Raw genomic sequence first — 14437 nt, 5'->3', positions numbered from 1 at the left:
ATGTATACACCAAGTTTTTTATGATCGTTTACTTGGGAAGGAAAAACTGGATGATTTCTACATTCTTATTTTTGCTTCTGTGTATTTTTTATGATAATAATAAAGATGTCTTACGAGAAAAACATGTCATTATAAACATATTACCTTTTACTTGCAGAAAAGCTTTACAAGTTTGTATCTTAAAATGGGCTTCTAGGTGCTATCAAGTAGACTGATTTTTACTATGGTGATATAGCATTGAAACTAAAGGCTGATACACCTGAAACTCCCAGTTGATCCGTTGGTTGGTTTGTGTGTGTGTGTGCATGTGTGTGTGTTTTCTTTCTTTCTATCTTCCTTTTGTCACAATTAGCCAGTATTTTAGGTAAAGTTCTTTCCTAAACCTGAATGATACAGATAATAACCAAAAATAACAAAAAATCCTAAAATACTTCATATGTGGATATAGGTAGACTGATTCATTCTTTATGGCAAAGAAAAGCTATTGAATTGACATACAGGCCAAGCATAAATTTTTGGAAATAAATTTGGTACTTAATTTTATGTATCCAACTTGAACTAAGATAACACTAAAATTTTTTTTGAGCTCTGTTGCCCAGGCTGGAGTACAGTGGCCTCGAACTCCTGAGCTCAAGCAACCTTCCACGTCACCCTCCAGAGTAGCTGGGGCTACAGGCAGGCATCTATATTTATTTTCTTTATTGTAGAGACTACAATAAATAGGCCATTTTATTTTCGTAGCGATCTGGGTGGGGGGCGGGGGTGGGTGGGCGGTATCTCACTTTGTTGCCCAGACTGGTCTCGAACTCCTGGCCTTAAGAAATCCTCCTGCCCAGCCTCTCAAAGTGTTGGGGTTACAGGCATGAGCTACCACAGCTGGCCAAAAAAAAAAATCTTTAAGTAGACAGATGAATCAATTCAAGAAAAACTAGTTTTGTTTTGTAAATAGGAGACTTCTGGGAATCGAGGGTGTTTTCAAGGAAATTAGCAAGGAAGAATCCCAGGGAAGAACACTAATATCTTTGTCATATTAACCTCAGTCCTATAGAAGGCATTATTAAAGAGGGTATCTTTGAGACAGTTCTTTGAGACAGTCTCCCAGTGAAGAAAACTTTTCTTTAAATGAGCTTTTATATAGACATATTTTATAGGAAGATAAAAGAATGGAGCATCTTATAGTTTATCACATGTATTTTACTTATTTTCACAGATAAACTACTTTTAAAATAATTATAATGATAATTTGATGACAATTATGTATGAACTGAATGAACTTTAAGTACTTAATGAACCTTAAGTAATCTAGGAGTCACTTTGCCAGCAACCTCAACTCTCTGGAACACAATCAAGAAGAGCAAAGGAATGGGGGAGAAGTTATTATGCAAGCAGAATACCTCCCACCAAGCCCTTGGACTAGAGTCTGGGCATTTAACTTGTAGGAAGACTCTTGAACTTTCACTCCAAGGGTACTTTTGCTCTCACTTGAAACCCGGTACTAACAAATTCACTTTGTCTGCTTTTCAGAGTCACTGAAAATTGCTAAAGGCAGATACACTGACAGAAACAAGATGATGCAGGGGACAGCAGAGTGAAAAAGAAAATGGGATAACTACCTCCAGCAGACACAATAACAAGAACTTAGGGCATTTAACACAGGAGCAAACAGCCCTACCTACCCCAGAGGCTTGAAAGTTATCATTGCGGTTTGGTCCTTTACATAATCAGTTTTCTGATGGATGACCCTGATTAATTCATGAGCTAGGCATCACATTTTGATGAATTGTCTATTCATTAAAAGTGTACTTTTCAACTGAAGATGCAAAAATTGAAACTTGAAAAACAAAATATTTGGAATCGCTATCCAAATCACACAAACATTTTTACCTTACAAAAATAATCACTACAGGATTCCAGTTTAATCCATGAGAATCACTTAGACCTTTGAATAAAAAGTATGTCTGGTGGATTAAAAGTATAACATGAGGTTCAAAAACCAAAATCAGTTTATATTACACAATTGCATCATGCAAGGCATCTGAGTATATAAATAAGTTGCCTACATATTAAGTAATCATTCAGAATCTTTTAAGACAAGCTCTATGATAGAAAGTTTAATCTGTGTAGAAATAAAACTCACCATGTAAACTGAAATAGTCAGATTATACTTAACAACATAGAAATTAGACTCTACAAAAACACTGAACAGTACTTCTAATTTAGTTTACTATTAAAATACCATAAATATGTTAATAGTATGGATACTCATGTGATTCTGTATTTTAGCTTAGTATTCCAAATAATTCAAATTATGATAATGAACTTTTTGGTAATAGATAATATTTTACTGTATTTCCTGCTGTGTTTGGACAATTTTAGGACAATTTCATTTAGCTAACTTCTTTGTTCTTGCCCAGGATTACCTGAGTTTATGAAGCCATAAGAAAAAAATTATGCCCAATAATATGTATGAGAAGATTGATCTGTTTACTATTGGAGTTGAATTTATTTTTGTTTATTTTATCTCCAAGAATATCACAAACCCTTCACAACCACCTTTTGCTGTCAGGCATTTCCTTCCATATCTTTTGTGTATACATGTATAGATCAATTCTTAAAGTGTTACTTTAATATAATGGTATAAATTTTATGTACTGAAATAGGTACAAAGCAACAAATCTAATCAAGCTTAGTGGTGGCTTGCAAAGCTCTCACCCTTGTCTACTGAGACAAACCATTCAAACTGAATGGTGGGAAATCAACCCCTATGTGGACTGGGATTTACTTAGATAACTGAGTAGCTGCATAGTAGTATCAAGGATATTAACTAATTCTAAATTGCTGCCAATACCCTGTCATTCTCCCTTCTACCTCATACATCCAGTATCTCTGGCATTTGTAAATTAACTTATTTCTTTTTCTCCTAATATTTCCTCCTCTATTTCTTTTCATTCGTTATTTCTAGTTGTCAGTGCCTCTTTGGGGGAGAGGGCAGGACAAACCAAAGTGCAACCTTAGAACAAAGATTAGTTAACATTTCAGGTAAAGTATTTTACAACAATCTTACAGTCTTTTCTGGGAGAGTCCTCTACTACTCTGCATTTATTGAAGGATTCTTTCATGTATAATTGCAATGGTAATATCATAAGCAAAATTCTCTGTTCAGGGACTAAGCCGCTCACTCAACCCTATGCAATCATTTTCAGACGTGCTGAATCTTTTTTTTTTTTTTTCAGAAGAGTAAACTTATATTCACCACCACATAGGGATGATTGAAATACCTTCTCCAACTTGGCTGGCCTGTAAGGAGTTTCTTGCAAAATTCTATGCTGTATGCTAAACTGAGACTTCAATAAAAATATTCAACAGGAAATAAGTTACATAATGACTGCACTTGGTTTAAAAACTATTTTTGATCTTGGTCTAGTGTTTCATGGTCACTTTTGTCCCTGTCAAAGTGAAATCATTTGCAGAAAGTTTCTTCTTAAACATAATCCTATGAGAGCAGAAGAACTATTTCTCCTGTTCTGCAAGGGTCCTACAATGGCCATGGACCCAGGTCAACGATTAGTTTGGACCTCCTGTGATCTGTGTAGATGAAGGCCTAGCAATGTTTGCCTAATGAGGTGAGTATACTCAGTAAGAGATGTCTTGGTAGGTTAAGGAGTCACTGGGTTTGTATAGGGAGTGAACAGTGCCTGGCACATGGTAAGTATTAAATATATGTGTATTGAATAGATAAACTGAATGAATGAGAATGAAGGAATAAATGAATGAACATTTGATGAAGAAAATGTAAAAGTAAGTAAAAAGCAAGATGTGCCAGGGGCTGCAAAAGTTACAGAGCCTGTCCAAATAAGGCAGTCAGAGGTCTCAAAAAGAACTAAGGATTGGCCAGGTGCAGTGGCTCACACCTATAATCCCAACACATTAGGAAGCTGCAGTAAGAGGATTGCTTGAGGCCAGGGGTTCAAGACCAGCCTGGGTGACATTGCAAAACCCCTGTCTCTACCAAAATAAAATCTTAAAATTTTTAATTTTAATTTTAAAATATGGGCTGTACATGGTGGCTCACTCCTGTAATCCTGGAACTTTGGGAGGCCAAGGTGAGAGGATCACTTGAGCTCAGGAGTTCGAGACTAACCTGGGCAACATAGCGAGATATTGCCTCTACTAAAATTCAATAAAGAAAAAGAAAATTAGCCAGGTGTGGTAGTGCATTCCTGTAGTTCCAGCTACTCCGGAGGCTGAGTGGAAGAATTGCTTGACACAGGGAGATGGAGGTTGCAGTGAGCTATGACTGTGCTACTGTACTCTAGCCCAGGCAATGGGGCAAGACCCTGTTTCAAAAAAAAAAAAAAATTTTAAATAGAAAACTGAGGATTTGACAGGAAAAATATATCAAGAATGACCCATATAATGCTGAATCAAAAACTTTTGCTAATGTCTTCTAATAGGCTGGGTCCCGAGGAAATGAACGGCGAACTTCATGGGGTCTATTCATCTGTGATAATAATAATAATAAACTCATTTCTTACTATGTGCCAGATATTGTGCTAAGTGCCTTGCACATATTTTCTTTCTCAATCCTCACAGCTCTAAGAGGTAGTTACTATTACGACTCCCATTTTACAATTGAGGACACTGAGGCTTAGGGAGGTTGAGTATAAATATCACAGGTAGTGGGTGGAGAACCAAGATGCCAACTCAAGTCTGTTGAAGTTCAAAGTCCGTGATCTTTTTTGTTTATTTTTGGTTTTTTGTTTGTTGTTGCTGTTATTGTTGTTTGAGACGGGGTCTCACTCCCATCACCCAGGCTGGAAGGCAGTGGCATGATCTCGGCTCACTGCAGTCTCAACTTCCTGAGCTCAGGTGATCCTCTCACCTCAGCCTCTCAAGTAGCTGGGACTACAGGTGCGTGCCACCATGCATGGCTAATTTTTTTGTATTTTTAGTAGGGACAACGTTTTGTCATGCTGCCCAAGCTGATCTCCAACTCATGGGCTCAAGTGATCCACATGTGTCAGCCTCCCAAACTGCTGGAATCACAGGCATGAGTCACCACATCTGGCCTCATGATCTTCATCACTATGTGATTCTGCCTCCTGTGTCTATTCTCATTGCTTAGAGTGGTACCTGGCCTGTAGTAAGCACTTGGTAATATTTGTTGAATGGATGGAGTGTAATAGTATGGGATTATGGCACTGTTATGAAATTGAGCAATTCCTGACAACCTCACCAATTCTTAGATATGTGTACATGGCCTTACATTGTTTTAGAAGCCAATAGGTGGGACTTTAAAGACTCAAACTCCATTCTTAATGTTGGCACATTGTTTTTGTATGATATCATTCCCCCAAGCTAGGATGACATCATGTTACTATTATCACCATTTTTCAAGCATCAATAACATGCTTTATATAGAACACATTTTTAGATCCAAAACCTTTTTCAAATCTAATTAGTGTGATCTACATCCTGCTTTTGCATTTCTTTTGCATGGTGAATCATCTCTGAATTTAATGTTCCTTTTCATCTATAATTGTTGAGACGTTTACATTATGCATTTTATGGACTCTCATGGTTAGAAAAAGCTTTTAGAGATACATCTCCAATCATTTCATTTCGCCAATAAAAAAGATGCCTTGAAATAATCATTTCAAATAACTCCTTTATTTAGAGTACTTGTTATGTACCAGCCCCTGGGCCAAGTGCTTATCTATTCTTATTTAACAATCCAATGAGGTATATACTATTACTAACTCAATTTTGCAGAGAAGGAAACTGAGGCATGGTGATTTGCTCACATGGCTAGTAGACAGTAGAGCCAGAATTTGAATCAAGGTCCATCCAGTTTTAAACCTGAGCTTTCAATTAGCACCCTAACCCTACATGATGTGTCCAGGGTCACTTACCTGTTAGAGACAAAGCTGAGGCTAGAAATCAAGTCTGTTATATTCCAGAGCAGCCTTTAATTCATTAGACCACTTTCTTTTCATTAATGTTTTTAAGTACAATAGTATTTCTAGAGAAGCAACCAAATGTTTTCAATGGCTCCCAAAGTATTCATAGAGAAATGTGGGGTCTCCAGATTCAAGTTTTGTTTTGTTTTGGTTTTGGTTTTGTTTGAAACAGGTTCTTGCTCTGTTACCCAGGGTGGAGTGCAGTGGGGCAATCACAAATCACTGCAGCCTCAACCTCCGGGGCTCAGGAGATCTTCCCACCTCAACCTCCCAAGTAGCTGAGACTACAAGTGTACACCACTACACCCAGCAAATTTTTGGATTTGGGGATTTTTTTTTTTTTTCTTTAGAGATGACGTCTCACCATATTGCCCAGGCTGGTCTCAAACTCCTGGACTCAAGTGATCTGCCCACCTCAGCCTTCCAAAGTGCTGGGATTACAGGTGCAAGCTACCACGCCCAGCCCAGACTCAAAGAGAGAATGAATACAGTTGTTTCTGGAATGAACAGTGACCCATGCCTGGAGCAAGAAGCAACACTTACATAGATAATGGAGAGAACTCCATTATAGTTTTTGGTTGAAACATTGAGGACAATCTTTAGCTGTGAGACCAGCACTTGGAAGGCAGCAGCTGTTGTGAAGCCACCAACCAAAGGATCTGCCAAGTACCTCACTATGAATCCAATCTGCAAGCCTCCAAATATCAACTAGGATAAGAAAAAGGAAAGAAAAATTAAACGTTTGCCTGAGATAGAAACCAACTCTCTGGAAATATTAAATCAAGCTTAATACCAATGAAAACACTAGTAGCCTACCTATAGCACAAAAATACTTGTAGGAAAAAAATATGAATTTCTTAATGCCTTATCACTCCCCTACCTCCACCACTCTAAACTTTGAAAACGATGCATAATAAAAACCTTGAAGTATTTCTATACATGTACTCAGAAAAGCAAAAATCCATAGCTTATTTCTATGGCTTTCAGTCCTGTGTCTCTGCTCACCAGAACACTTGTTTCTCATTTATGGATTCCCATATACTTCCCTTCTCTCATCCTCAATTGAATCACACATGTTCTTCTGTGCTTTTTTCTGTCTCTGACTTTGATGATAAGTGAGTCTTAATAAGTGGAGTCTTGCTGACTATTTTAGCATCTGACCTAAAACAACGTAATTTATAAAATAATTTTGGGTTCCAGAAAATTACTTTGTTTTGTTTTTAGAAGAATCTTTAAGTCTATATGCTTTTAAAGTTAACTTCAAATAAAAATTACACCAATCTATATTTTACTTGTAAGTTCATTACCTGTATGATTCCAACCAGCAGAGTCAGGGCACTGGCAATCAGGACTCTAGCTGTATCTCTAGTTGCAGTGTCTATCATGGTAGTATTTAACACAGTTCCATTGCTGCTGGATACGAGAAAGTGTTCGTTGGGGGCCATGCTCAGAACAACAGATCCCACCATTAAACTCACCACTGGAAAAGGTCCTGGGGAAAGAAAAGTCTCTAACAATTAATCAGTTATTAATCACAAATGTTCAATGTGTCTACATAGGATTTAAAAGATGTATAAAAGATTTAGCTGTGACTAGGAAAATATTGTTTGTTCATGAAAGAAGCTAAGTCGGACCCAGTGACTCACATCTGTAATCCTAGCACTTTGGGAGACTGAGGTGGGAAGATTGCTTGAGCCCGGGAGTTCCAGACCAGCCTAAGCAACAGAGTAAAACCCCATCTCTACCAAAATAAGACAAAAATTAGCTGGTGGTGCGCGCCTATGGTCTCAGCTACTTGGGAGGCTGAGGTGTGGGGATTGCTTGAGCTGGGGAGGTGGAGGCTGCAGTAAGCTGAGATCACGCCACCACACTCCAGCCTAGGTGACAGAGCCAGATCCTGTCTCAACAACAACAACAAAAAGAAACTAAAAAAGCAGATATCTTGAGGCATTCACGACTCAGAAACAGGCGAGAGAGACATGTAGGTAGATTATTATGATACAACATTCAGGATGCTTTGTGACTATATCAAAAGGTTGTCTAACCTGTCTATGTGTGATCCTCATGTGTATGGGTGGTGGGGACGGGGATGAGAGTTGTCAGGAAAGGCTTTCTGGCAAAGGTGGCACATACATTGAGTGTTTACTTATTCCACCCAACTTTTGTTTCATATAATCTCATTAATTTCCTAAGTGTCCAATGTCCTAATCTCTGTGGATCTGAGTATCTTGATCAATATCACAGGGTCCAAGTTAGGATTAAAAAAAAATAGCAAAGGAGTATGAAGTTTCTCTTTTAGTAAGACAAAACATTTTTTCATATCAAATGTCAATCTGTAAGATTTTATATTTTTAAAAAATATTATTTTTTTCCAGCAACTGCTCCGTTTACTACTGTTATTTTTATCCATGATGATGATGATGATTCTACCCTTTCATCATGGAAGCCTTTATGGTTTTGAGGTCCCAAAACCCAGCCCCAATCACCTGGAATATCTCAATGTATAGAATACCAAAGAGAAAAATCAGCTTCCATGTTCCTCATCCAAGCATTCAACACTAATTGATTCTCCAAGGTGAGGAAGTTCTTTCAATCAGTAACCTCTTTCTGATCTCATTCTCAGGAAATACAACTAAGGACAAAAACATGGGTTGGGGATAAAGTAGATGGTTGCATTTATTTCAAGAGGATCCTTGAGGTAGACATGTCTAGCCAGCAGATGGATGTAGGAGCAAAATTTTCTCTAGTATAAATGTCAAAGTCACAAAATAGCATTAAAACACTCATTTACTAGGACATTCTAACAAACGAGAATTCAAATTTTAGGAAGAGCAGGAAAACTTATTATAAGCCATACCAAGAAAGAAGGCCGAGCTTAGCTTCTAAACTGTTTTGGTAAGATTTTGCCAGTCTTCTAATATTAGTGATTTAAAATAAGTATGCTCTTCAATTAAATCATGAATATGTATTTGATGAACATACTTAGTAATTTCTAAGTTAATCCAGTAAAATGGTAGGTTCAAAGACCTTGTGTCATTTTTACCCTGTCATTTTGACTCCAAAAATGGAGTCAAATTTATCACGTTTTTAAAAACCAAAACATGCTAAAATGTTAAGGTAGGCTGTCATTTTCAGTTTTTCAATTTTTCCTCTTCATTAAAAAAAGTTACTTAACATCATTGAATAGAAAAAGTAGGCAAAACACTAAAATCCCATTTCCCTGAGAACATTAACAAAGATATATTAGGTTGGTGCAAATGTAATTGTGGTTTTCACAATTAAAAGTATAACGGTGAAAACCACAATTACTTTTGCTCCAACATAATAGAGGCATAATGCACTTAATATAGCCAAAACACTTTAAGCATGAGCAAATATAATTGTAAAATATGCTTATAATTACCAACTGAGATATGTCTTGATGTTCCAAAGATAAAGTATGTCAGGATAGGGAAAAAAGCAGAGTAGAGACCATATCCAACAGGAACTGCAGCTAGTAGGGCATATGCCATCCCTGCAAGCACATCCAAAGTGATTACATTCACAAACCAAAGTTAAGGTATGCAGAAAGTCCTCAACTTACAATGGTTCCACTTATGACTTTGACTTTATGATGGTGCAAAAGCAATATGCATTCAGTAGAAGCCATACTTTAAGTAACCATACAACTATTCTCTTTTTCACTTTCAGTACATTACTCAGTAAATTACATGAGATATTCAGTATTTTATTATAAAATAGGCTTGTGTTAGATTATTTTGCCCAACTGTAGGTTATTATAAGTGTTCTGAGCACATTTCAGGTAAGATAGCCTAAGCGATGATGTTCCATAGGTTAGGTGTATTAAGTGCATTTTTGACTTAAAATATGTTCAACTTGCAATGGGTTTATTAGGACAAAACTCATGATAAGCAGAGGAGCATCTGTCTTTCTACTGCACAAAGAAGGGCCTTTACACAGATACTCTCAATTTACAGTTTCAACAGATCAGCCTGGTCTGAGTTGGTCTCCTTATTTTGCATACAGACTTGCTATGCTAGGATGCAGAACAGGATCCAAATCACCTGGAACAATGATTGCATCTACAAACATCACCTGCTCAGATGAATTGACTCAATTGATCAGTAATTCAGTCATCCACTAATCAGATCAGTGGGAAAAAAACACTCAAGTCCATTGTTGATTAAAAACTTGGTCAAGCCCGGTGTTCCACACCTATAATCCCAGTGCTTTGGGAAGCCATAGGCAGGAGCATCAGTTGAGCCCAGGAGTTTGAGACCAGCCTGGAAAACATAGCAAGACTCCATCTCTACAATAAAATGAATGAGCCCGGCATACTGGTTCATGCCTCTAGACCTAGTTATTAAGGAGGCTGAGGTGGGAGGATTGCTTGAGCCCAGGATTTGAGATTACAGTGAGCTATGATCGTGCCACTGCACTCCAGCCTGGGCAACACAGCAAGACCTTGTGTCTAAAAAAGGGAAAAAAAATTGGTCGATTCAGTCCAAAGGCTCAGACCAGTTTTGCACAGAGGCAGTTGTGTCTGAGCTCAGTGTTTCTCTGCATTCTGAGGGACACAGTCATTGTTACCCTGCCCTTTCTCCTTTCTTGGTGGGGGAAGAAAAGTTAGATCTAAAGAAAAAAATATGATAATTATACACAGCAGCAGACAAGACAACACTACCCTAATGAAGTTGACCAACGCCTCCACTAGGCAATGCCAGCAGCCCCCAGACCCATGAATTTCTGGCTATAGAGAAATCAACATTCTAGTTTACAAGAGGGTTAGAAGAGGATAATGACATTCTTTTCCTTGGTTAAATACTTAGACAGTCAGCATATCTTACTCCGTTTTACCTCCTCACCCTTCACTCACTCACAATGAGAGAAAATCAAGCATTTTGACCCTTGAGTCATTAATAAGGAATTATGTTTATAGTAGTTTATTAAAAATGGCAACAGCCTGAATATGCTGGCCCCCACACACTCAATATTACTTATCAGAGGGATGTCCCCAAGCGGGGAAGTGGTTAACTAAGTTATGCTTCATACTCCGTAATTCTATGAAATAAAATTGATGTGATGCTCAGAAGTACATTCACTAACATGGAGAGATATGAAGTAAAAAGGAAAAAAGTGAGTAAAATCAAGATTCAAAACTGATAGGTATGTACGCTCCCGCTTTTGTAAAAAATACACTCCCACTCCAGCCTGTGGAAGTGTATGCATTAAAAAATCTGGAGGGGCCAGGCGCAGTGGGTCACACCTATAATCCCAGCACTTTGGGAGGCCAAGGTGGGTGCATCACGAGGTCACGAGCTCAAGACCACCCTGGCCAAGATGGTGAAACCCTGTCTCTACTAAAAATACAAAAATTAGCCAGGTATAGTGACGGGCACCTGTAATCCCAGCTACTCAGGAGGGTAAGACACAGAATTCCTTGAACCCAGGAAGCAGAGGTTGCAGTAAGCCGAGATCGCGCCACTGCACTCCAGTCTGGGCAACAGAGCAAGACTCCATCTCAAAAACAAGAAAAAAAAATCTGGAGGTATTTTGAATGTAATACGAAGTAATTCAGATATACAAGAAACACAATACCCAATGAATAATACAATAAACTTTTCATCATCTAGCTAAAGAAATAAATTACTGCCAATGCAGTGGAAACTCTCAGTATATTCTTCCTCAATCACATCCTCTTTCCTCCCTCCACCCTCAGAAGGCAACAATTATCCTGAATTTGGTGCTTATTATTTCCAGACATTTCATTATACTTTTATATAGATATGTATTTATGTGTCTAGAAAGATATTTACTAAAATATTGATGGGTTATCTGTATGGTAGGATCAGAGGAGACTTCTAGTTTGTGGTGGAGGTGTTTTTTCATGTTCCTTATGTGTATTTTCTAGTTTTCTACAATGAGCATTCATTCATTCAACAACAGTTGATTATGCACCTACCATGTGTCAGACACTGTTAAAACAGAGTCTATGCCCTTGTGGAGTTTGTATTCTAGAAAAATATATCTATTAGTGCAATTGTTTTAATATATGAATTACAAACAGGAATTGCAATAGTCAGTAGTCCCAAGAGCATGGAATAGAATAGGAAGGTGACTCCACAGAAGGAAGACAAGAAAAGAAGGAGCAGGTGATGAAAGCACAACTTCTCTATTTCATATGGACAGTTTTCAAGTCCTTCTCAAACTTCCATTTCCCTAAACTGGGCTCTGCAGTTCTTAATACGCCTGGAAAAGGGGAACTTTTTAGTTTTCATATAGAGTGTCCCATTGAGGGACTACTACTACTCAAATATATTGTAATCATCTTAATTATAAAGAAACTTGGTACAACAGTTTTAAAATTATACAATTTGTAAAGAAATCTGGAGCCAGGTGTGGTGGCTCATGCCTGTAATCCTAGCATTTTGGGAGGCTGAGGTGGGTAGATCACTGAAGCCAGGAGTTCGAGACCAGCCTGGCCAACATGGTGAAACCTCATCTCTACTAAAAATACAAAAAGTAGCTGGGGCTGGGGTGGTACACGCCTGTAATTACAGCTACTCAGGAGGCTCAGGCACAAGAATATCTTGAATCCAGGAGGCGGTGGTTGCAGTGAGCCAAGATTATACCACTACACTCCAGCCTGCGTGCCAGAGAGACTCTGTCTGAAAGAAAAAAAAAAAAAAAAAAAAATTAAAAGAAATCTGAGTCATTGATTTAAATGATAGAATCTCTGTGTTGGTAGTTATGATGTATAGGATGGTGACATATACTGATGAAGCAGGTGCTAATAAACAGTTGAAATTTATATTAAATTTAAATTTCATCTAAAGGTAAAGCCTTCTACCATGTGAGGATGCAGCAAGGAGAGAGGCTGTCACCAGAAACTGAATCTGCAGGCACCTTCATGTTGCAGAAATAAATTTCTGTTGCTTACACAAACAAAGAAATAAAAGTCAAAAGGAGAAAGCAGACAGCAGACTCCTTAAAGCTGTGAATAAAGATAGCCCTACAAGGGTTGCATCGATCTTTTGCTGTCTGATGGGAATTTTTTTAATAACAAAAATCAGAAAGATCCCATCATCCTTAGCAACCTCCTGGCTTCCCAGTAACCTGAGCTGGTCTTCTCGGAGTTGTTCTACTACTCAGCTGCTCAGCCAGTGGTTACATCATGGACATTGTCATCACTGGAAACCACACCACCACCTCCAAAATCTGAATTTTGAGCCTCTCTCAAGCTATAGCCACCAAGCCTTCCAGCTCACCTACCGCAGAATCCTTATTGCAACATTTATTTGTGCTCATGAGGCTTCTAATCAATTAACCGATCCACTGTCTCCCTATCCTCCGCACCTTCCTGTCTTCACTTCCACCTTTGCCCACATAGATGCCATGGAATTTTGCAAATATTCTTAACTCCCTTTTTTCACTCTCTCCTTCCTTCCTTTTCTTGTCTGGCAAAACCCCAGTTTGGCTGACCTCAAACATCCACCTTTTCCATGACAGCCTTCAAGCAGCTAGGTAAACTAAACTGAAGGCATCTACATCTGAGCTAACCAATTTCATGTAAAATGTGTGACCACAAGTGCCAGATGGGCACTCAACACTGCCTGGGGATCCAATTACATTTCCTCAGGGGGTGTGCCTTTCCTTTCTTTGAGACAACTGTTCAAACCTCCCCTACTTACCTCGATCTGCCCAAACCCTTCTCCACCAGACTCAAAGTTAAGAGACATATTCTGCTTTTAATCGAAAACACAGAATCCATGAGATGCTCCCAAGTTGCTTTTCATCAAAATTTCAAACCTGTCTTCATCTGCACCATTTGGGCTATCTTCCTTTGAAAATGGAAGAAATGTCTCCTGCCTTTAAGGAGTAATTCTCCTAATTCTGTTCTCAAACCCCTCCACACTTGCCCCTTTTTGCTACTTTGCTTCTAGTTATTTCTCCTGTACTTCTTGCACCACAGATCTCTTTCTACTAGGTCATTCCTATCGGTTCACAAATATGTTCTAGTATCTCCCATACTGAGAAAAACAAATTCTCCCTTCACTCTGTCTTTATCTCTTATCTCCCTCTGATTCATGGCAAAACTTCCTAAAAGCAGTCTGTAATCCTTCATCATACCCCACCCCTCAGGCATATTCAACACTCTCGTCCCCTCTATGCTTTTTTTTTTTTTTTTTTTTTAAACCTTCTCTTTTGGCTTTTGATTCCACATTCCTTTGGTTGTTCTTTGTCTTCAACTTCCTGAGCCCAGCTTTCTCAGGTTCTTGGCTGCCCCTTTCCTTGCCTTCCTAACCTCTAAGTACTCTGACTCTCTTTTCTTCTACACCTGCCCTTTCTTCCTAGGTAATCACAGGCATTCCCACTCTTGTAAATATCACCTCTTTAGCGATGCTTTCCTGATTTTTATGTCTAGCCTAGACCTCCCCTCTGACCTTCACACTTGCAGTAGCTCCCACTTCTCTATG

At 38.4% G+C, this 14437-nt stretch overlaps 1 protein-coding gene across 1 annotated transcript in view; it reads right to left on the bottom strand.

The window, feature by feature from the left end:
• The window catches only part of SLC26A4 (solute carrier family 26 member 4), a 52783-nt gene that overhangs the window by 32483 nt on the left and 5863 nt on the right, over positions 1–14437 (bottom strand). Inside the window, exons 4-6 of the mRNA XM_025380003.1 lie at positions 9364–9474; positions 7268–7452; positions 6504–6668 (exon numbers count right to left, since the gene is read on the bottom strand). Of these exons, the coding sequence (XP_025235788.1) occupies positions 6504–6668; positions 7268–7452; positions 9364–9474 (461 nt within the window). The remainder of the gene's footprint in view (positions 1–6503; positions 6669–7267; positions 7453–9363; positions 9475–14437) is intronic.

This window comes from Theropithecus gelada, chromosome 3 (assembly GCF_003255815.1).
Source record: "Theropithecus gelada isolate Dixy chromosome 3, Tgel_1.0, whole genome shotgun sequence".
NCBI lineage: Eukaryota > Metazoa > Chordata > Mammalia > Primates > Cercopithecidae > Theropithecus > Theropithecus gelada.
This window is presented reverse-complemented; position numbering and strand designations above follow the sequence as displayed.